Source organism: Gadus morhua, chromosome 3 (genome assembly GCF_902167405.1).
Source record: "Gadus morhua chromosome 3, gadMor3.0, whole genome shotgun sequence".
NCBI lineage: Eukaryota > Metazoa > Chordata > Actinopteri > Gadiformes > Gadidae > Gadus > Gadus morhua.
This window is the reverse complement of record NC_044050.1, coordinates 24757562-24779941: the sequence shown is the minus strand read 5'-3', so window position 1 is coordinate 24779941 and position 22380 is coordinate 24757562. Positions and strand designations below refer to the sequence as shown.

Genomic DNA, 22380 nt, shown 5'->3' with positions numbered 1-22380 from the left:
ACAACAGTAAGAGCTCAAATTAGAGCAATTGAAAGAGTGAAACATTAGTCTCCTGTCATCTCCTTCTCATGCACCGGTTAGCCATGGTTGTAAACAGTTCATTAAATTATTTTGAGTAGATTTTGTCCTTGTTTAGCATGTGCTATTGCTACTATAGATATACAAAGGACCACTTGTCATTTTTGTGTTCCGTTTGTTCATACTGTTATTAAAACTGATAAACCTACTCAGCTTTCCATGATTGTTGATAATCGTTATAGGCTACTCTTAAATCAGCGGGTTGTAGACCCCTCCGTTGGTGAGTGTGGTGCGACACCCCATAAGCGCCACACACGTACACGTACCGGTGGGACGGGTTTGTACGAGGCTGGGAGGGAATCATCACAGTATACCCACTACAATAAAATAGACTACACCACTGGTTGTTAACAAGCACTGGAATCTATGTGACAAGATTCCAAAACCGTTCTCCACAATTCTACGAGCCCTGGAAAGCCTGTAATTAAAGATGCGTTCTGGATCAGCAAGGTGTCGCTTGGAGTAAGGCTTCATCATCCAAGTCCTGAGAGCAAACGCATCGTCCCCAACTAGGAAGTATGGCATGTCTGCATCATCACCTGGAAGTGGATCAGGTTGTGGAAATCCTATGGTTTCGTCATCGATACAGGCCCTCAGTTCTGAGTGGTTGAACACATTGGCATCTCCTGCAGAACTCATGGCACCGACATCTACCCATAAGAACTTGTACTGTGCATCTACCAGGGCCATCAAAATGATGGAGTGGAACTGTTTGTAATTATAATAGTTTGACCCTGCATGCTTCGGACACTTTATGGCGATATGCTTCCCATCTAGGGCTCCAAGGGTGTGGTGGAAATTCCATCTTCTGGAGAACTCTTCAGCTATTGGTCTCCATTCAGCTGGTGTCGCAGGGCATGCAATCACTTCATCCTTGTAGGCTAGAACTATGGCCTCACATACTTCCGGCACAAACACACTTATTGTGCACACGGGCACTCTGAACGAGTACATGAGGGAGTGGTAGGAGTCCCCACTTGCTAGATACCTCAGGGTCAGGGCTAATTTAAGGCCTGGGTCGAGAGCTCTCCTGTAGAAAGTGTCCTGCCTCCAGATGCTGTCTCTCACATGGTTCAGGATCTCAACAAACAGCTCAGGTTCCATTCTGAGGAAGTTCCGGAACGCTGGAACATCCTCCAACCTCAGCTCTTCCAAGAGACGACTGTAATGGCCAAGTTCAAGCCTTCTCCCAATCCAGGGTCTCTTCTGCAACTCTAACCATGAGCATATTGTTAGCATTATGTTGGTGGTTGAGCTGGAGTTGCCAGTTCATCAGTTCTAGTCTGAGTCTTCTTTGGTTCATCAGGACATCCATCCTCATCATCTGGTTACCAAAGAGATATGCTGAAGCAAAATTTCGCCCCCCCCCCCCTATTTATACCAAGTGACAGATCGAGGGTCTCCTTAACACAATCTGGTCACAATCGTTATTTCTCGTTAGACCATCGGTATAATTCGGCCTGCAATCTGTATGATTCGGGTTAGATTGGCTTTCATCGGGTCTTATTCGGGTAAAAAATAAATAGCGTGACTCTATCGGGCGTAATTCGTGTGCACCGTGTAATAAACGTGCTATTCCGTATGTCTTCCCTAGAGGCGTCGGGTGTCTCTCGGGGGTCGCGGAAGATTAACGAATATAGCCGATGTACTCCAGGAAAACTCCCGAACGACTTGCGATGTCTTACGTTATACTCCCGTTCTATTCCCGATTATAGCCGATTAGCCCATAAAAACACCTGGTAGCCGATTCTACCCCAAAATTAACAAACATGTTCGTTCTTTGCCGATGTTGCCCGTTGTTGCCCGATCATTGAGCATTTCTTCCCGTTTCTTCCCGTTGTCTAACGATGTTCCCGGGAAGAGTAACGGTGTTTCCCGATGCAACCACACTATTTCCCGATGTTATAACGATAGCTGCTGATTTAGCCATCGGGCACCATCGGGGCCCACTATCGGATAGGGCTGAACGATCTATCGTTTTCAACCGAAAATCGCGATCTCAAGCATTACGATTTTGGGATCGTCAAAGCTGCGTTTTCTTTTTTAATAATATATATATTTTTTTTTTTACAAAAGTGCAATTATTTTGATGCTGATGAGCCATTGAAGCAAGTTTACTTAAGAAAGAGGGCTCCCTTTTTATTTGACTTTTTTGGTTGTTGTTTCTTAGGTACTTGAATAAACAGTCTTGCATTTGAAATCTGTTGCCAGCAGTTTTCCTTATTGCATTACCTTAATGGAATTCATTGGTTATATTAATTTATACTGAAACTTGATTTAAAGAAAATAAATCGTGGTTGAAATCGAAACCGCCATCTCTACCAGAAAAATCGCAATTTCAATTTTTTCTTAAAATCGTTCAGCCCTACTATCGGGTAGGTGTAAACAGGGCATTACGGTAAACAGGGCATTGCGAGTGACGGGACTCTCTAAATCGACGCCACTTCGACCTGGGCGGGACTTACCGGGACTTTACGTCCTACGTCACTCGCTATGGGTGTGCATGTGTGCGCATAGCCGTCACTCGCGATGGGTGTGAATGTGAGAAAGGTTTTCGCTTGATGATAGCGTCTATGGGTTGGTAATAACGGTTCTGATGATTTTTCTGATGGAAAAGTGGTCTTTTATTTCCATAATCTTTGTTCAGTGAACGCATAAATCCGTTTGTTAGTTAGCAGTTAAAAAAAATGCGATCTCTTTGTTTACAGTTACCAACGACCAACGTTTAAAGAATGCTGATTGGGGGTTCGATTCCCAAGTGATGCAAGGTTTTTTCTTTCATTTTGGACTGCACACACATCGCGAGTGATGGATAATCGCACAATGTACACACATCACTGTCTTTACAATTTCTAGTTTTTGCAACACAATATTTCTTACAATAACACAAAGTCCAAAGTTTTGATGACTCCAGTAGGAAACTTAAGATACCTAGAGAAATGCGTGAGTGCTCACAAATCATCAACAAGTCAGCAGTGTGGTACAGGGTGATCATTTCTGATATACAGTACAAAAGCTGAAACTATTAGCCAGGAGTGGGAAAGATGCAGACGCAGACGCAGACGTGGGAAGCAATAAGACACACCAACACACAGTTGCCTGTTGCAAAATGGTTTAATATAAATATTTAGGGTTAGCTAGGGATTTTTTTGCCGAGCTCCATGGCATCCTCAGGATTTTGGGTGCAGGACAGCAGAAGAGCTGTGGCCCAGTGTCTCCTCGCAATGTTCAATTAGGGGCGACAAGGGAGCTGTACAAATAAAACATGTAAAAGAGGACAGTAAATTATAATGAGCAGAAGGAACCCTGGAGTGGAAGGCAAGTATTAAGCATGCAGGGGGCAGGTATGGTGGAGAACAGAGTCATTGCCGTTTTGACATGTTTGCATTTTAACAAATATTATAAGCAATTATTACAAGCAAAAACATAACATACTGTACCTTGGGTCCATTTTCGTTTTCTGGACAGTTTTGATTTGTGCTTTCGAACTGGCAGTGCCCTAAGATCATGTTTTTTCAACATAACAATGTCATCCAGTTTATTAAGAATCAGTCCATTCTCTCTCTTGCACAGTTGTTCAATTGTTTGTGTCATATTGTCCAGAGCTACAGTCATTTTTTGTAAAGTCTCCAAATCATCACACAAATACGAGTCATCCGTTAACTTCTTCAGTTTTTCTCTCATTGCAACCTGTGCCGATTTGATCCTTAATCTGTCTACCATGATTTCTCCTCTGCATCCTCCATCCAGCATCCTCTCCCCTCCTCCATCCAGGATCCTCTCTCCTCCTCCTCCTCCTCCATCCAGCATCCTCTCCCCTCCTCCATCCAGGATCCTCTCTCCTCCTCCTCCTCCTCCATCCAGCATCCTCTCCCCTCCTCCATCTAGCATCCTCTCTCCTCCTCCTCCATCTAGCATCCTCTCCCCTCCTCCTCCATCTAGCATCCTCTCCCCTCCTCCATCCAGGATCTCCTCTCCACACAAGTCATTTAGCACATACTGCTTCAAGGCTCTCTTCACGAAAGCTATATTAGTTATCCCTTGTCCGACCATCACCTGAATTTGATTTTTTAGTTTTGGATGGATCGGTCTTGAAAAACAGGATCCTGCTCCAATTGTATGATTGTGAACTTCCAATAGAGGAATTTTTAGATGAATGAATGTAGAGGTTGGTGGGTTTTCTGAGTTTTGAAGTGCTATCTTAAGATTTCTCATAGCGTCTTCTTTATGGGATTTTGTGGCATCCCCTCTCACACTGAATGAGTCATATCTAAAAAGCAAAACAAACAAGCAAGCAAAAATTAATTTACCCCATGGTCTGATTGACAATATTGATCAATCAGATCACTTTCACTATTGATCGATTCACACTGGATTTCTCCTGCAAAGGAGACAGAGCGGTTGAAAAAAGCTTACCTCAGCACATGCCGAATGAAAAGTTTAGCTGGGCAGTCCAACTTCTTCCCATTTTGGACATGAAAACGTTTTTTTGTGTATACATGCTCTGCTGAACGTTTCTCCTAGACAAGATAAATAATGAGATTTTCAATACAATGTCGGTTTTCAAGTTGTACAAGTGCAAGACAAGTCAGGTGTAGATTTTGCATAGGCCTGCACCTATTAGACATCCATTAAAACTGAAGACATTGCAGCAAAAAAATATTAAATCCACAAAATGTTATGTAATTGTTTTTCATGTAATTTGAACAGTTGACCTGTGCCTGTCTGGACCCTCGAATCAGAGAAACTTTGGTCGGTGGACCCTGTAGACTTATAATTGAACACCGCTGATCTAAAGTAACAGGGGTGTGTGAGTGTGTGTTACTTTAGATCAGGGGTGTTCAATTATAAGTCTACAGGACCCACAGACGAAAGTTTCTCTGATTTGAGGGTCCAGACAGGAGGGTTTGTTTACTATACTGTTTACCAATGTACCTTTTCTTTTTTCTGTCGAGCTTTGCCATGCTGACAAGCAAGGACCATTCTTTTCTTCACACATAGAGGGGTGTCTTCATTGAAATCCTCCACCTGCCATAGATGCCTCTCTTTGGTGCCATCTTTTATGTGTTCAGACCTACAGTAGGATATTATGAAAGGGGCTTTTATAATTACCCAAACTTCATTAGGCTACATTATTATTTATTAGAATGAATATTTGCTTATTTGTTCTTCTCAATGTTAATGGAATTAAAAAAAACATAAACACAACACAAACCATCCATCAAATGCCTTTTCCTTCATACATCACACTCTGGTCTTACACCTACCATTTGACAAACGATGTCAGTGTGGCCCTTGAGTGGACCTCCAGCAGACTCTCCAATTCTTTTTGAGTCTGGACAAATCCAGAAATGTATCCATTGCTTGTATTTATTATTTTAAAATACGACGGTACCCAGGGTGGATCTATAAGATGTTCGAGAAAAAGAGTAAAGATTAATGTTAATCTAATGATCTGGACAATTTCACCATTGACAGTGTTGACTTTTTGAATTCAGTTTCCCATTTACCCGCCAAAAGTGTTTGCTTTATAGTCTAATGTTAGCTTAGTTCGTGTTGTTTCGTCATGTTAATCGCTAGTAATAGTAAGTCATTTGTAGAAATATAATGTTAGCTTAGTTCGTGTTGTTTCGTCATGTTAATCGCTAGTAATAGTAAGTCATTTGTAGAAATATAGCCTATCATCACAGACTGTAGGAATGTCACACACCCCCCATCGCGTTCGTGCACAGATCCCTGAGACAAACGGCTACGCGCACACATGCACTCCCAGCGAGTGACCCATAGCGAGTGACGTAGTACGTAAAGTCCCGCCCAGGTCGAAGTGGCGTCGATTTAGAGAGTCCCTATGTTTACTGCCGAAATGCTACAAGCTAATTTGCATAGAAGTGAGCCGTTTTCAACTCTCATTTACAGCTTTACAGCCTAAGCTCAAGCGATGTATCGCTCCTATTGCTTTATCGCTCATGTCTTATAGAAAGTGAATGGGCGTTTATCGCTCAAAACGCTTTACAGCATTTGGTTTGAACGCAGTCAGAGAAATGCTGCTATCCATTTGGATGTACGAAGCGGTAAAGTCGCCAATCTCCCAGCTTTCTTGCGGCATTTCACTGAGGCACGCCCCCTTTCGGTCGTAGTATCTCGTCGATTTCAAAGTAGAGCGAGCAGATCTGTACAACTAGCAAACAAGATGGCTGCGCCCGTAATCAATGGGGATTGAGCTGTATTTTCTTTGTATTTGTACCACGTTGGGGGTTGTAATGTCAATTTTAAATCCTCTTACACACTTGATTTCATTGCTGCTTTAATCCGGTCACCAATTTATGGTCTTGCTTTGCGTGAAATTCAATGTAAAGTTGTGTTTTCAAGCTGGTTTGCCAAAGAGGCTATGTTGCTAATGATGACTAGCTCGCTACTACCCCTCGTGGCTCGACAGAAACACGACAGCACTTGTTGAAATAAAAATTGGCGAAAATGGCAAAATATTATTGCAATGTAAAAGGCTTGCAATGTTAATGTTTCTGTAAAGGCTGGCAACCATTATACACTGGATTATTTATTTTTTCCAAAATAGTTTTCTTCTTAAACTCGTCGGACACAAATAGCAAACTGGAAGGCTGGAGCAAGGGAAATACGTCACGTTTTCGCTGAACCTGGTCGTTCGTACCAGCCTACCATCAAAATGGATAGCAGCATCTTCTTCAGTATCGGACATAGTTACATTTAGATCACGTGACGTAAAAGAGTGGTCACCTGACAGGAAACGTGAAACGAACCGAGTAGTTTGAAAACAAACCATCGCTGTGCATTGTCTGACATTGAATGCGTTTATATTAATCAGCGTTATCAGACGCCGCTTCGTTTAGTCGACCTCCCTACGAGGGCCCATACTAAATCATGAAATCATGTTCAAGTAAGATCTCCCCGTCTCCTGTAGTGTGTTAGCATGAGCAGATAGCAGCTACAACTCAAACGTAAAGTCTCATGGATGACTCGGATCAGGATTTCGCAGACATCTGTTCTAAATTTGTAAAACGAGTTCGTAAGAAAGCAGTTGATCCGGTGTTGTCCCGGAAAGCAGAGCCCCAGTCTTTCAGCCAGACCAGGAACGTCACTGCTGATCCGAGTAAGAAGACGCGAAAGAAGAAGGTCGTTGTTCCGGAATACAAGCCCATCCAAGCCAAGCCCGGTCCTGGAGGCGATTGGGCTCCAACACGTCGACCTGAGCAAAGTCTGGACAATGGATATGCCCTGTGTGATGCCGGAGATGGTGGGCCACCTGGGCTCACGGATTCGGGTGAAGCACTGCACGTCGTTGAGGGAGGCCAACGTGCCAGAGACAAAGTACTGTTGCGAATGCAGCAGTTTAAGAGAGCCAGCCCACACATGCTGGTACACGACGACAGGAGCGACGCGGTCCCCAAGCAACCAAAAGACAAAGGTCAGAAGCAACGAAACCACCAAACGTATAATCACAAATCAGTGAACTTCACGGCTAAAAGTGACGCATGTCTGAGTATATTTGTTTTCTTTTATATGTTTTAGGATCTTGGCACTTGTAATATTATCCGATGCAGCTCTAGTTACCATCTCTCTTTCCCTGTTTCCACATTCCTGCTGGATAGGATATCTGCTTCGAGAACACAACCCATCATATGAGCATCATAATATCCCTATCCCCCATCCCTATCTAGCGTGTTGAATAGTTAGTCAGTCACCCTCGGCCCCAATAATCCTCCATGGTTTACCTCATGGAACTGCCGAACACTCGTAAACCCAGTCCCTCCCCTCCATTGGATCTTCTTCATCACATCTTCCAACTCTTCCTCTTTGTTTTTGCCAGACGAGCCGCCGCAGGAGACTGGGTCCAGCGATGCCGCTCTGGCCCTCCGTCTACAGCAGAGCCAGGACCCCCAGGCAGCCCAGGACCCTGAGCGGCAGGCCTCCCTTGACCTCTGTCTGCATCAGGACCCGGACCAGCAGCGCGTTGACTCCCTGGAGGACCAAGGCCTGTTCTTCTGTCAGCTCTGCCAGCGGAACATGTCCCACATGACCCCCGAGGGACGCACGCAGCACCTCAACAGGTACGCCGGAAGCACTTTCATATGTTCAGCGTGTATCACGGCAGGTGATGGTTGCTGCTATTGCATTCAGTTAAAGAGTCCGTGGTCAGAAGTAGAATACAACAAAGTAGGTTGACAAGCAGGTCCGCTGTGGTGGTGCCGGCATGATTTCCTGAGAAACCTTATCTAAGCTCACACGCTTTCTCTATCTCTCGCGCTCTTTCTCTCTCTTAGTCTCTCTCACACTTTCTCTCGCTTTCTCTCTCGCTCTCTTTCGCTCTTAAAATGTTAAATGACACGATTCACAACAGGATTAAAGTTACATTTGGAAAGTTTGTCTATTGAGGTATTTATATATAATCTGCTATAGTGAAGAAATCAATTCTGAAGCCCTAAGACCCTGGGAATCCTTATCCGGACATCCACCCCATGTGGTTGGCCCCCATCCGTTCCTTTTTGCCTTTCACAATTCTGTTTAAATAATGTCTGAATATGTATACGTAATTAATGTATTCAATAAATGAATATGAAAAAAATATTGAAATGACAACATTTAAAATAGATTAAAAAATTTAGTTAAACAAACCGTTACAACTCTCTGCAAGTGTCAAATTATTATTATTGTCCTTTAAACACATTTGGTCTCGGTGTGCTCCTGTCCATCCACAACCGGCCAGGTGTTTGGACGAGACGGAGGGCGAGCCCGCCGCTCTCGGCGCGCCCCCTCCCCCCCCCCGCGTGGCCGACTGCCCCATCTGCGGGAAGAGGTTCAAGGCCCCGAAGAGCCGCGCGGCCCACCTGAAGCGCTGCTCCGCAGACATGGGTGTGGCCCCGGCCGTGCTGCTGCAGTGCCTCCAGAGGCAGGCGGCGGCGGTGCAGAGCGACGGCGGCGACGGCGGCGGCGGCAGCCCCCCCCCGCGGTGAGCCGGCGTGGGTTGTTGTTGTTATGACGACCGGGAGTCCCGGACGCTCTGAGTGTCACACATGCATTGGGGTCGGCTTGGCTCCGGGGGTAGGGCGGGTAAGGGCTGGTAACCGGAAGGGTTGCTAGTTCGATCGCCGCCCCCTGCTGGCTGAGCGGCGACGTGTCCCCGAGCAAGGCGCTTCACCCTACTCGCTCCCGACGACCTGGCCGTCGCTTTGCGTCGCCGACTACGCCGTCGATGTGTGAATGTGTGCATTGACCGCTGTAAGTCGCTTTGGATAAAAGCGTCGGCAAAATGTCCTGAATGTAAAATCGTAAATGCTTGCATGCAGCATCCGTGCGTCGTCATTGGTCACCGCTGCTTCAGCACCTACGGGTTGAGTACCTGAATACTTAACTATAAAATGCGTATAATACTTCATATACGACGAGTATTTCTGCCACTACACCTCCAAGGAGAGGCTGCGGCTCTGTCTCTGAACCAGCGACCCCTGTACCAAGTATCTCCGACCCTCCTCAGTGGGGCATCCAGAGGCTCCAAAAGGAAAGAGCCAGCGGACCCCAGCCTGCCCACCACGAAGAGGCCCAGGAAGAAGGCCCAGCCGCTGGACGAGGAGACCCAGGTGGCCCTGGCTCTGTGCTCCTCGCTGCTGGAGCGAGAGAAGGAGCTGGAGAGGGAGGCGGCCGCCGCGTTGGCCGCCGTGGCGCCTCGGCTCCAGTGGAGAGCAGAAGCAGGTGCGTGCGTGCGTGCGTGCGTGCGGGCATCGGCGTTCTCTCACCGTGGTGATGTGTGGCACCCAGTGGCGTGCGATTGCAGCCAATGCTTTGAGGGCGAAAGGCCCCAGGTTAGGGCTGCTCGATTCTGGGAAAAAAATCATAATCCCGATTATTTTGGTTAATTTTGAAATCACGATTGCTTTTGAGTTTGAAAACATGATGCATTTATTCAGAATTTCTCCCCAAAAAAACACATTGTAACTGAGAACTTGGAAATTTCCCTTTTAAAAATACACAAAATGTTCAAATAGAAAATGTAAAAATCCCTAAATAATGTACATAAATGTATCCAGACGCTTGTTTTTTGCAAAAAAAAACTGAAAAAAACTTAAAACTTGCTTATATTAGTTTGGAGAACGTTTGACCCGACGTTGAAGCCGTGTGTTCCTGCCGTCGGCTGCAGGTCAGGGCCGGAGGAAGGGAGGCAAGAGGAGGAAGGGCGGGCCCCCCCGGCCGCCGCCGCTCCTGCTCGTCCAGGACGCCCTGGCCGCTCAGACCAGGGTGCAGGAGCGGGTCGCCGCGCTCCTGCTGCGGCAGCGCCCCCCCTCCCCGCCCACGCCCCCCCGCTGCCCCAGCAGACTGCCTTCTGCTCCCGCTCGCCCCCTGTGGAGCGCGAGCGCACTGCGGGACGACGCGGACACCCGCGGCCCCGCCCAGTACTACACCCCGGAGCTCCGGGACCTCCTGCTGACCAGGGACCCCCCCGGGGTGAGTTTGACCTGACCGGGGCGGATACCCTGTAGATGCTCAGGGAATTAGCGTCGCTCTTTTCAGGATGTTTCCATAGCACTGATGATCAATTATTTGTATTGCATTTTGTGTTTACATGGGATGCACTGCTTGCCTTCATTTTCGGATTGTTTTATACTTATAGTCGTGTACCAAGGCTATCTTTCCCCCCAACATTGATGTGAAACGGTTTGTTGAGCTTGTGTTCCGACATGAAACGCTGTGAAATGAAGCACATGGGTGTTGGAGCTTCAAACGCTTTCCTTGGCAATACCTACGAATCCGTTTGATCCAAGCTTCGTTTAATCCCCCTTCTCCCCTAGACGACCGTGGCCTCCATCGCCAAGGTACCTCCGGAACCTTCCATCCAGTCCCCCGTCAAAGCAGACCCCCAGATGACGCCTCTTCCTCCTCTCCCCTCTCCGACACCCCCGTGTCCGTCCCCATCGTGGGCTGGAACCAGCCGGCTGTCTGTGGGCAGCCAGGCCCTGAGAGACGTGATGGAGCTGGCTGACGAGGGCCGGTCCCTGTCCCAGTGGCTCAGAGGTAAACGTCTGCTACGGCATAGAAACAGAGTCAGGGCTCTGCTCACAGAAAGGCTGTGCAATTAATCCAATCTTTATCGTGATTTCGTATTTCTTTTCTCCAAACTAATATGATGGAGATTTTTTTAATGAATCTTTTTTAATAGTAGTTTTTTTTTTTCATTCATTGCATGTTTTTCGAAATTGCCGAACAGCTGTTTGCATATTTGTACATCCTTCTCTATTTTATTTTTTCTTTCTTTTTTTTTCATTTTCTATTAGAACATCTTGTATTTTTTAAGGGGAGATTTCTAAGTTCTCAGTTACAAAGTGTTTCTTTGGGAGAGAAATGCTGTGTAAATGCACCACGTTTTCAAACTCAAAAATAAGCGTTTGAATTAGGGATCGACCGATATGGATTTTTTAGGGCCGATACGATACCGATATTTTTTCATCAGCCTTAGCCGATACGCCGATACGCCGATACCGATATTTAGAGCCGATACTATTTTTTTTTTTTTCTTTTTTTTGCTCCCTCAATCATAAAAATTACACTGATAACAAATGTTACAAGTCTCAATTAAAAAAAAGGAACATTTATTGAACTTCAATATAAAAAACTATATTTAACAAATAGTAAAAACAGGTGAGGTAGAACAAGTAAAAAAATAAAAATAAAAAAAAAATAAAAAAAAATCGGCGAAAATCGGCCGCGTATCGGCCGATACCGATACACGTAAAAAACGCGAATATCGGCCGATAATATCGGCCGACCGATATATCGGTCGATCCCTAGTTTGAATAATCGTGAATTCAATATCGACCGAAATAATCGTGATTATAATATCTTTCCATAATTGAGCTGCCTTGGCTGACAGGCCCGTGTTCAGACGGGCACCGACACACAGGATGGAAAATAGTCCTTAACTGCCATGCATTCATACTCACTGGACTAGTTTCCATAGCGACTAGACTTGGATGAAGGTTCCTCCTAAAGGAGTAAACGGTAATAATCTGTCCCCAGACGAGGCGTGTGGCACCGCCGTCGTTGCTGACTTCCCGCTCAGCGGATTCATCCCAGATGAGTGCGACGCCAAGATGGGCCTCAGCGGCTTTCTCCCCGGGGGGGACGCCGCCGCCGCCGCCGCCTCCAGCCAGCCAATCAGGGACTCCGGAAGGCCGGGCGGCCAACCAGAGAGCGGCTGGCGAGAGTCGGTAAGGAGACCCAGCACCTTCAGCACCCATTGGCTGGATCCACCAGGGCCTGTGTTAGAGAGACGTTTCGACACTTTAAGTTGAGCGGATCCACGTTCTCAGTTACTGCAACCCAGGAGTGGAACCACTTGGCAGTTACCCACTGTCTGTAGCCACAGCACATACTGTTCCTCCTTCACGCGGTAGAGATCAGGGATCACTCACTATCGTAGATGCACTCACTCAATCAACCAGGCTCTTGTGAGTTGTGTATAGTCCTTATCTTCTCTACTGCATCTCGTCTCTTGAGCGAGTCATATGGAGGATTTTATTTCACACACATTTTAATGTAGGATTGGTCCACGGAATGAAGATCTTAATTCTTGACTAACTATGACACATTTAAAAAAATGTTGTTATTGTGTACTGCCCCAGTGAAGTAAACTTCCTTGTGTCACACAACTTAGACCAATGAAATACTGCAAACATTTTTGGTGTAGTAATGTGCTCAATTTGATTCCATCCAGGTCAACAAAGTAACCCGTAGACACTGCCAGCTCTTGAAAACAGCACTTCTATCCTACTTTCGTACTTATCGTACTTTCTCCTAATGACATGAGTGACGTGTAATGGTATGTTGGTCGCTAGGTGGCGCTGTCCAGGCTGTCATGTGACCTGAGCAGCATGGTGAACAACCCTCAGCTCAGCGACGTGCAGGTCCAGGTGGACAGCGGAGAGGTCTTCTCCGTCCACTCGTTCATGCTGTACGCCCGCTGCCCCCTGCTGGCCCAAATGGTAAGTTACACAGCAGGTCATGCAAATATATTTGTATAGGGAAGCAGATTTGTAGTTCTGATACAGTGTATAACTGTATCTTCTCACATTGACAATATATTGATGGTATATTGTCAATGTACTGCAATTAACTGTACATTTAAAAATTAAACCATTTAAAATAAGAAATGAGTTAGAAAATACGACTTATTTTCCCTTTTTATTATGCAGCAATTTATAACCTGAAATAAAGAAAGTAACATGCAGTAATGCTAACGCACAAGCTAACTATACAAAAGACTGCTTGGGGGAAACGGTATTGACATGATCAAACCAGGGAAAGACCCAGCAATACCAGTACCAGCACCACCAGCACCAGCACCACCCCCACCACCACCACCCCCACCACCACCACCACCACCACCACCAACACCACTACCCCTAGCATCACCACCACCACCCCCAGCACTATCATTATCCCCTGCGTGTTCCCTCTGGTCCTCCCAGGTGCATGACGCCGGCTTCGGGGTGCAGGAGGAGGGCCTGCCCAGCACCCAGCGGGTGCTGCTTGGGGACTGTCCCGGGGAGGCCGTGCTGGCTCTGCTGCAGTACCTCTACACGGGCCGGTGTCCCGTGCCCGCCGGCCCCCTGCTACCCGCCCTCCTGGGGCTGGCCACCAGGTCAGTACCGCGCGCGGCCGCTGGTTGAACCGGCCGGACGCCGTCTGGGGAGAAGAGGACGTCCTCGGGGAGGAGGATGTGCTGGTTAATGTTTCATTATGGTGGACCGTCTTCAGTTTTCTAATCGAAATCGCGAAGTAATAGAACGCGGTAAGCAAATCGCAACGGCTGCGATTTACAAACAAAACAAAACAAAACCAATTTTTTTTTTTTTTTTTTACCGTTACTGGAAATCAGTACGATTCATTTATTTTTATTTCACAATTCAATAGTTAAATAAAGACGTTTATAATATAAATTATATTATATAAATTAATCAACACATCGGCCTGGCCTAAAGGAAGGAGCAGTTTTTATGTTGAATGCTTCCGATGTTGTTGGTCATACTAAAGAATGATTTTTTTTGTTTATTTTTGTGAATAATGCACAACATAAGCAACTTAATCAATTATAAAAATCGCACATTAAATCGCAATCGTAATAATGGTCAAAATAAACACAATAAGATTTTTTCCCCAAATCATTCAGACCTACATTATAGGCTACGTTACCAATAAAATGGAAATACATTCATCCTGTTCTAACCCTGACCCTGACCAACGAATGATTTACCTGTTTGCTTATTGAATTAGTGAAAAGGTAATTACAGTTTTGTTTTTTTAAGTGCATTTGATAAGCATGGGCATTCAGAATAGTCCCAAAAATCTATTTAATAGCTCTGATAGTATCTTCTAGATGTCACTATTGCATTATTACCAGAATAACTGGAACGGTCATCTCCCCTTGCCCCATACAGGGGCCCAGATTCTGTCTCTGACTCGCCATCCATTCATAAATGTCTTGACGTGGTGTTCATGTGCGACCGTTTGTGTTTGTAGATTTGACCTGGAGGAGCTCCAGAGTCTGGCCCAGCTCTACCTGGAGGAGGCGGACTCGGCGCCACAGGAAGACCCAGTCGAGGCTGGGCAGCCCTGGGACAACCACCACCCCAGCCCCGGCGTGGAGCCAGCGCGCGGGGACCAGGACTTCACCAAGCTGCTGCGCTCCATGTGGAGCGAGGAGGAGGGGGAGGAGGGGGAGGAGGAGGGTGGGGGAGAAGCCACAGCCGGCACATCGGTGGATCGGCGAGGCGACGACGTCAACGGCGGCGGCCAGCGAGACGGTCGGCTGGCGTCCGGAGACGGGGACGGGCACGAGGAGCGCGTGAACGACGAGGAGATGGAGGAGATCTACGAGTTCGCCGCCACGCAGAGGAAGCTGGCGGAGGAACGGGAGAGCACGGGGTCGGTGGAGGAGGAGGAGGATGAGGATGAAGAGCCCACATCGGCAGAGGACAACCTGTTCACCAAGGCAGGCGGTCCAGAACATGACGAGACCCCGGTGTGTGTTGAAGCAGACGCCCGTGAGCGGAGCCCCGGTTGCCAGGTTCCAAGCAGTCTCAGCTACAGCCGCCTCTTCTCTGGCTCCTGGGACGTCTGCGAGGAGGAGTTCCCCGCCTCCCCCCCGCTCTCCAGCCCCCGGCCCTCTACCTCTACCCTTGGCCCCCCTCAAGCGACTCCTACTCCGCCCCGACTCCGGTCCCCCGAAGGAGCCTTCCCCCGAGGGGACGGGGCGGCCACGGCGCGCTCGGACGCCACCTGCCTCCAGTCTTCGCCCAGCGAGATCATCGACCTCTCCGACAGCCCCGGCCCCCCCAGCACGCCCGGCCTGCCCCTCCCGGGTCTGTCCCCGGGCAGGCACCGCCGGGGAGCGCCGGATGCGGACGCGCCTGGGGGCGGTCGCCCCGGCAACCCCGATCCCGCCGCCGACCCGGGGACGTCGCCGAAGAGAGAGGGTGCCGCTCCTCGGGGCGCAGGTCGGCCCGCGTCGCCGGACCCCCCGCCCCCGCGGAGACGCGCGGAGCCGGAGCTGATCGTTCTGTCGGACTCCTCCTCCGGCGAGGACGAGGGCGAAGGCCCGGCCCCCGCCGCCTCCCCCGGACCCACCCCGCCCCACTCCCCGGTCTGGTCGCAGCGCCACCGGCGGTACACGAAGATCAAAGCGCCGTCGCTCCACCCAGGACCCTGCACATCTCCCCCTTCGGGGGGAGATGTGCAGGGTCCTGGGTGGAGCGACGGCGCCGAGGAGGGAGGGGGCGACGGCGGGCAGGGCTCCGCCCGTGGCGTGGTCGTCGTGGCCGCCCAGAGTCCGGACCAGCTGGGCTTCTCCCCGGAGGTGTCCTGGCTGATCCCGGCCACGCCGCCGCCGCCGGCCGGCCACCCCAGCAGCAGCATCTGCACCCAGACCCGTAGCAGCATGTTCCGGACGCGGCTCTTCCCCAGAGCCAGCGCCAGCGCCAGCACGTCCTCGCCCCCCTCTTCCCCCCGCTCCAAAGGCAGAGCGCATTCGGGGAGCTCAGCCTCAGACGGCCCTCCGGCAAAGAGCAAGGGGCCAGAGTCCAGCCTCGACGCTCAGCCCCTGCCCGGGACGTTTACCCCGCCGGCCCCCGGCGCGAGACCTCCTGGTTTCCCCCACCCGCCTCTCTCCTCCTCTTCGACGAAGAGCACCCCCGCCCACGGCCATCCGGGGCCGTACAGCAGCACTCCCCTGCACGCGCGGCCCCCCAAGCCCCCCGTCCCCCTGGGGACCTCCCTGGTGCGCGGCGACCCCGCGAGGGAGGCGCTGGGGCGCGGGCACCTCTCCCGGTCGGACCCGTCGCGCTCGGCCTCCCCCTCCTCGCTTTGCCGAGACCCCTCGGGTCCAGACGGAGACGCGGACGTCGGTCGCTCCGGACGCACGCTGGGATCGGATCATCGCCACGGCAACACCGTGGACCCCGAGAAGATCGGCGACGCAGACGAGAGCGGGCGGGGCGAGCAAAGAGGGAGTGGAGTGGAAGCAGCGGTGGAAAGGGGGGCGGAGTCGGAGGCGGGGCACGAACGGGGGTCCGAACTCGGTTTCTGCCAGAGCTTCATGGACGAGCCCCCCATGGCCTTCAACGACTCGTGGGGACTGGACGGGGGCGGCGGCGGGGGCGGCGGCGGCGAGGGACACGGCGGCCAGGCGGTGTGCTTCAGCCTGAGGCTGGAGGACAGCGAGGGGGTCAGCTCGCACCAGCACAGCCCCGTCTCCCCTCACTCCCTGCAACAACACCCCCCCCTCACTCCACGCCGTTACCCGGACAGAGGGCCGAACCCCTCCGCCAGCAGAAGCCCGGGCACGCCCCCCTCCACCACCGCCGCCGCCGCCCGCCCGTCAGTGGACCCCGACACCCCTCACAGAGTCCCGGAGGTCAACGGAAGCCTCCTGGACCCCCAGCTGTGGGACAGCTGGCAGGAGGAGCCGGAGGAACAGGATGAGGCGCTCCCTGTCTCGCAGAAGGGGAACGCTGCGGTGCGATTCCAGACCCCAGGTAAACCTTCCTCACACACGAGGAGAGGGTTATGATGGTATCATTCATGTTTTAGTATTGCTTCCTCCATTGAATTGAGGATAATAATAATAAAAATAATGGATTGAATTTATACAGCGCTTTTCTCAAAAGAAAAGCGCTGACACTCAAAGAGGCTTTACAGTGAAGGGGGGACCTCACTAACCATCACCAGTGTGTAGCACCCACTTGGGTGATGCACGACGGCCAATCTGCGCCAGAACGCTCACCACACACCAGCTTGAGGTGGAGAGTGAGGGAATTAATGAGTCAGCCAATTATACAGGAGGATGATTAGGGGGCCGGATTGAATGAGCCTGCTTGGGCCAGGACACCGGGGAAACCCCTACTCTTTGCGATAAGTGCCCTGGGATCTTTCATGACCTCAGTGAGTCAGGACCGACGGACGGCGCCTTCTGCAGCACAGTGTCCCCGTCACTGCACTGGGGCATCGGGATTGACGCTAAGGCCAGAGGGAAGAGTGCCACCTATTGGCCACCACCCGACACCACTTACATGGAGAGTTGGATGGAGGATGGAGAGTTATAGGATATGCATTCATTGTTTGAGTAGAATAGCTTCGCTCTCTATTAATCACAGAACAGAAACTTGGATGACTTTCATTCATCCTCAACATACAGGTTGTCACCTCCATGATATTTGCAAATACACAGACATGCAGGCTCAGTTTGCCCATATTTGGTGTTGGTTAGTTCACTGTTTGTAATGTGTAATTATAACGTGTTTTGTCTTCTTCTGCCAGATGCTTGTAACGTTGTGACAATCAGCCTGTTGTAGTGCTTTACAAGTCAGCAGAACCTTAAAGGACCATACCGCTCCGGGTGACCAAACCATCCGAACTGTTTCTCCTGGCTTCACTTCACATCGCTTACCGATACGCTTGGTCAAAATCCCTTCTTTATAACGATTCTTGCCCGCTTCGAAGGTAAACAAAGGCCAGATAGCACTTTCGAATTTGGGAATTCAGTGTGTGAAGTCTGTTTGGAGTTTGATCAACCAAACCATGAATCCCAATTCAAGTATTTTACATATGTCTTATCACAAAGACCAATGTGCTATATTGTTATTGATTACATTCCTGGCAGGCGCCTTCACGCTAAATGCTCTCAGACAGAGATAGGCGATAGGGGGTGCTAATGTCCCTTTTAACCAGGGAAACAAACATTATATATTCCAAGGCATTAAAATAGTCATATTTAAAGGCATTCATTCATTGTAGTAGTCTGGGCAATCTACATTTTTTTATTCTCAACAAAGTTAAGGAGGATCTTCCTCCCTCTCCTCAACGGAGAAGCCTCCACTGCCACTGAGTGATTCTGACGAGCCGTACGGATGTTTCAGCCAAGCTCAGAGCGAGGCGCTTCGGATGGTTTGACCTTTGACCTCAGGTCCACAGCATACATGGGTACCGTGCATCGAGCGAGCCTACTTCCATGCATGCTCTCCTCGTCCCGCCCCCCCTCCAGTGTCCACTGGGAGCAGGAAGCGGATCGCCCTCGTGCCCATCACCCCCATGCCCAGCTACTCCGACATGGACACCCCCGACCTCAAGAACAAGCTCGACCGGTAGGTTGTTGCTAGCGACATGGTTTGGGGAAGGCATAGGGCCGTTAAGAGATCCAAGCATCCCCTTTGCAACAACAACAATGGCAGACTTTATGTGCCATGGATCTCCAGTGTAGGACAGTCGGTGGGAAATGAAGGGCTTGGATCTGTTGATTGAACTCTTGTTTCGGTAAACTGTTTAGGTTAGTTATGTCTAGTTTATTAACATTGACCTTATTTTGGGTCGAACGATTAGTGGGTCGAAATTTATCTTATTGAACAGTGTGTCCGCGCATCCTTAGAAAGTCTTAAATTCATGTTTATAAATTGAAGGCCTTCAAAAGTCTTAAATTCTTTATAAATGTCATTATGCTGGTCTTAAATACTGTAACTCAAGGTCTTAAATTTGTCGGGGCAGGACTATAGGACCACCATAAATGACAATTATTTGATCAAAAGTTCAATGAACTTTTGATCAAATAATTGTGTCATTTATTAAGTACAAATACAAAACATTGGCTCCCTTCTTCCTCAAATATTCTAATATGTTGCTCATGGCTCATAGTCAAATGAATATCCCTTTTTTTTATTGGCTGCTCGCCCGATAAAGCAAGAAGATTTAACGTTGCAACCTTTTAGTCTGGTGATGGGCATTTGCTATAACCACAGACCTAATGATGAGTAGATTCATCTGATAAAAGAATGACCGATGGATCGAGTATGAGAATAATCCACCCAGGACCTAACGTGAAACACCTCAAAAACACGCGTCTGTCCAGGTTCGGTGTGCGTCCGTTACCCAAGAGACAGATGATCCTGAAGCTGAGGCAGATCCACCAGTACACTCACCAGCTGGTCCACTCCGACGACGAGGAGGAGGAGGATGGGGCGGCCCTCCTGGGCGGCCCCGGACCCACCAGGCCTCGGCCCACCGCCTCCAGCGCCCGGCCCCCCTCCGGTTCCCAGGGGCCTCAGTTCAAACGGCCGGGCGTGCCCACAGGCGCCTCCCCGGTGAAGCGGGGCCACGAGGACCCGGAGCCCCTGTCCTCGTCCCAGGGCTCCAGCTCCTCCTCCACGGTGGCCAGTGAGGAGTCAGAGAGGTGAGGCTCTACCACGGGAACCAGGCCTGGGTGCGTGGAGGGGCAGCCTATAGACCTCTGAGGAATAAGTCCCGCCTCCGAGACTCCGGTTACCTCGGTCAAATGTCGATGGGAAATAACATGTTGTTGTTTTTTAACGATCGTATAAAACAAACTCTGTAGGTGGCCAAGAAGTAAAAGCTGCGTCACGTTTTGAACGACACATTTTCCATCTAGTTTCGACCGGGATTTTGGATTGTCCGTGCCGTTAAAGTAGCATTAATAATCGTCTACTACTTTAACTTACTACTTGTTCTTCAAAGGTCTATGGGAATCCTGAGGAGCTTACTGTTTCTACAAAGATAGGATGCACTTTGAAAAATACCTGTTATTCAGTAGTACGTTATCAATAGATGTCGTAGTACTCGGCTCGTTTCAGAACTTCGTAGTAGTACTATATTACATGGAGTAGTAGTACTCTGAACTTCTAGTACTATATTACTAGTTGTAGTAGTACTCTGATCGGTTCAGATCTTCTTATTCATTCTGCGTCGATTAATAGATGTCGTAGTACTCTGATCATTTCAGAACTTCTTGGTAGTACTATTATTACTAGTTGTAGTAGTACTGATCATTTGAGAACTTCTTAGTAGCACTATATTACTAGTTGTAGTAGAACTTAAATGGTATCAGAACTTCTTCGTAGTACTATATTATTAGTTGGTGTAGTAGTACTCTGATCATTTATAGAACTTCTTGGTCGTACTATATTACTAGTTGTAGTACTACTCTGATAATTTCAGAACTTCTTAGTAGTACTATATTACTAGTTGTAGTAGTACTCTGATGGGTCAGAACTTCTTAGTAGTACTATATTACTAGTTGTAGTAGTACTCTGATGGGTCAGAACTTCTTAGTAGTACTATATTACTAGTTGTAGTAGTACTCTGATGGGTTCAGAACTTCTTAGTAGTACTATATTACTAGTTGTTGTAGTAGTACTCTGATGGGTCAGAACTTCTTAGTAGTACTATATTATTAGTTGGTGTAGTAGTACTCTGATCATTTATAGAACTTCTTGGTCGTACTATATTACTAGTGGTAGTACTACACGGATAATTTCAGAACTTCTTAGTAGTACTTTATTACTAGTTGTTGTAGTAGTACTCTGATGGGTTCAGAACTTCTTAGTAGTACTTTATTACTAGTTGTAGCAGTACTCTGATGGGTTCAGAACTTCTTAGTAGTACTATATTTCTAGTTGTTGTAGTAGTACTCTGATGGGTTCAGAACTTCTTAGTAGTACTATATTACTAGTTGTAGCAGTACTCTGATGGGTTCAGAACTTCTTAGTAGTACTATATTACTAGTTGTAGTAGTACTCTGATGGGTCAGAACTTCTTAGTAGTACTATATTACTAGTTGTAGTAGTACTCTGATGGGTTCAGAACTTCTTAGTAGTACTATATTACTAGTTGTAGTAGTACTCTGATGGGTTCAGAACTTCTTAGTAGTACTATATTACTAGTTGTAGTAGTACTCTGATGGGTCAGAACTTCTTAGTAGTACTATATTACTAGTTGTAGCAGTACTCTGATGGGTTCAGAACTTCTTAGTAGTACTATATTACTAGTTGTTGTAGTAGTACTCTGATGGGTCAGAACTTCTTAGTAGTACTATATTACTAGTTGTAGTAGTACTCTGATGGGTCAGAACTTCTTAGTAGTACTATATTTCTAGTTGTTGTAGTAGTACTCTGATGGGTTCAGAACTTCTTAGTAGTACTATATTACTAGTTGTAGTAGTACTCTGATGGGTTCAGAACACTCCTGGGGTCTGTGTAATGGTTATGGCCGTTCCCTTTTTAGTTGTATTTATAACGAGCGTCTCCTCCCACGCCCCCGCCGCTCCTCCTCAGGTCCAACCCGGAGCTGCTGCACTCCTCCTCCGACAGCGAGTCGGACGGCGACGGCGCCGTCACCGCCTCGCAGGCGGCCGGACGCCAGCGGGACCGCGTGCAGGCGGTGCGGGCCTTCATCCTGTCCAACGCCGACCTGCACCTCCAGGTGCTGCGCTACCAGCCCCTGGTGCTCGCCCAGCTCCAGGCCCGCCTCAAGGCCGCCGGCATCCGCCTGGGCGCCGCCAAGCTCATGGACTACCTGGACTCCCAGTGCATCACCGTGACGACGGCCAAGCCGGGGGGGCGCCCGCGGCGGAAGCAGAGGGCCAAGGGGGAGAGGGGAGCGAGGGGGAGAAAGAGGAAGACGGCTCCGGCCACGGAGGGAAGGTAGAGAACCTGTATTTATGGGGATGAGCACAACTGACGCAACCCGGCTGACGTGGTTTTACACAGTCAGCCGCTGAGACATGAGGCACTTGGGTTGATTTCATGGTCGATATATAAGCTGACCACAAGGGAAGGTTTTAGATCATTTCTGCCGCACTGTCCATGTTCCCTGTTATTTTAGTATGAGATGTTTTGGTCGTTTTGTAATATTTGTGTAATTTTAGATATTTTGTTGTATGATTAATGAAGGCCCATTGTGGAAAATAAACAAAGAGGCAAATGTACAAGTCTAATG

The 22380-nt window shown here is 48.7% G+C and overlaps 1 protein-coding gene and 2 long non-coding RNA genes across 4 annotated transcripts; 1 reads left to right on the top strand and 2 right to left on the bottom strand.

The window, feature by feature from the left end:
- Window positions 1-3176: 3176 nt before the first annotated feature.
- On the bottom strand, window positions 3177-3914 carry LOC115540065 (uncharacterized). The gene is made up of 2 exons (XR_003976114.1): window positions 3519-3914; window positions 3177-3328 (listed from the first exon to the last, which is right to left on the bottom strand). It is a non-coding gene; the product is annotated as an uncharacterized LOC115540065 (long non-coding RNA).
- Window positions 3915-3953: 39 nt separating this feature from the next.
- LOC115540064 (uncharacterized) lies at window positions 3954-6142 on the bottom strand. Of its 2 annotated transcripts, XR_003976113.1 has the most exons (5): window positions 5789-6142; window positions 5346-5484; window positions 5014-5152; window positions 4495-4598; window positions 3954-4348 (listed from the first exon to the last, which is right to left on the bottom strand). It is a non-coding gene; the product is annotated as an uncharacterized LOC115540064 (long non-coding RNA). The 2 variants fall into 2 exon arrangements; XR_003976112.1 differs by lacking the exon at window positions 5789-6142 and having other exon boundaries at window positions 3955-4348; window positions 5346-5684.
- A 21-nt stretch (window positions 6143-6163) lies between these two features.
- slx4 (SLX4 structure-specific endonuclease subunit homolog (S. cerevisiae)) lies at window positions 6164-22369 on the top strand. The gene is made up of 13 exons (XM_030351037.1): window positions 6164-7519; window positions 7922-8162; window positions 8819-9061; window positions 9587-9801; window positions 10247-10551; window positions 10896-11118; window positions 12121-12311; window positions 12939-13085; window positions 13572-13744; window positions 14623-17135; window positions 18641-18740; window positions 19499-19819; window positions 21717-22369. Exons 1-13 carry the CDS (start codon window positions 7063-7065, stop codon window positions 22087-22089), a joined length of 5502 nt encoding a protein of 1833 aa, XP_030206897.1. The 5' UTR covers window positions 6164-7062; the 3' UTR covers window positions 22090-22369.
- Window positions 22370-22380: the final 11 nt, after the last annotated feature.

Bases quoted from the DNA above. Each gene is read 5' to 3' on its own strand.
- slx4 (XM_030351037.1), top strand. From the start codon at position 7,063: ATGGATGACTCGGATCAGGATTTCGCAGACATCTGTTCTAAATTTGTA. The intron at 9,802-10,246 runs GTGCGTGCGTGC...CGTCGGCTGCAG, and splicing joins CCAGTGGAGAGCAGAAGCAG to GTCAGGGCCGGAGGAAGGGA. The intron at 19,820-21,716 runs GTGAGGCTCTAC...GCTCCTCCTCAG, and splicing joins GCCAGTGAGGAGTCAGAGAG to GTCCAACCCGGAGCTGCTGC.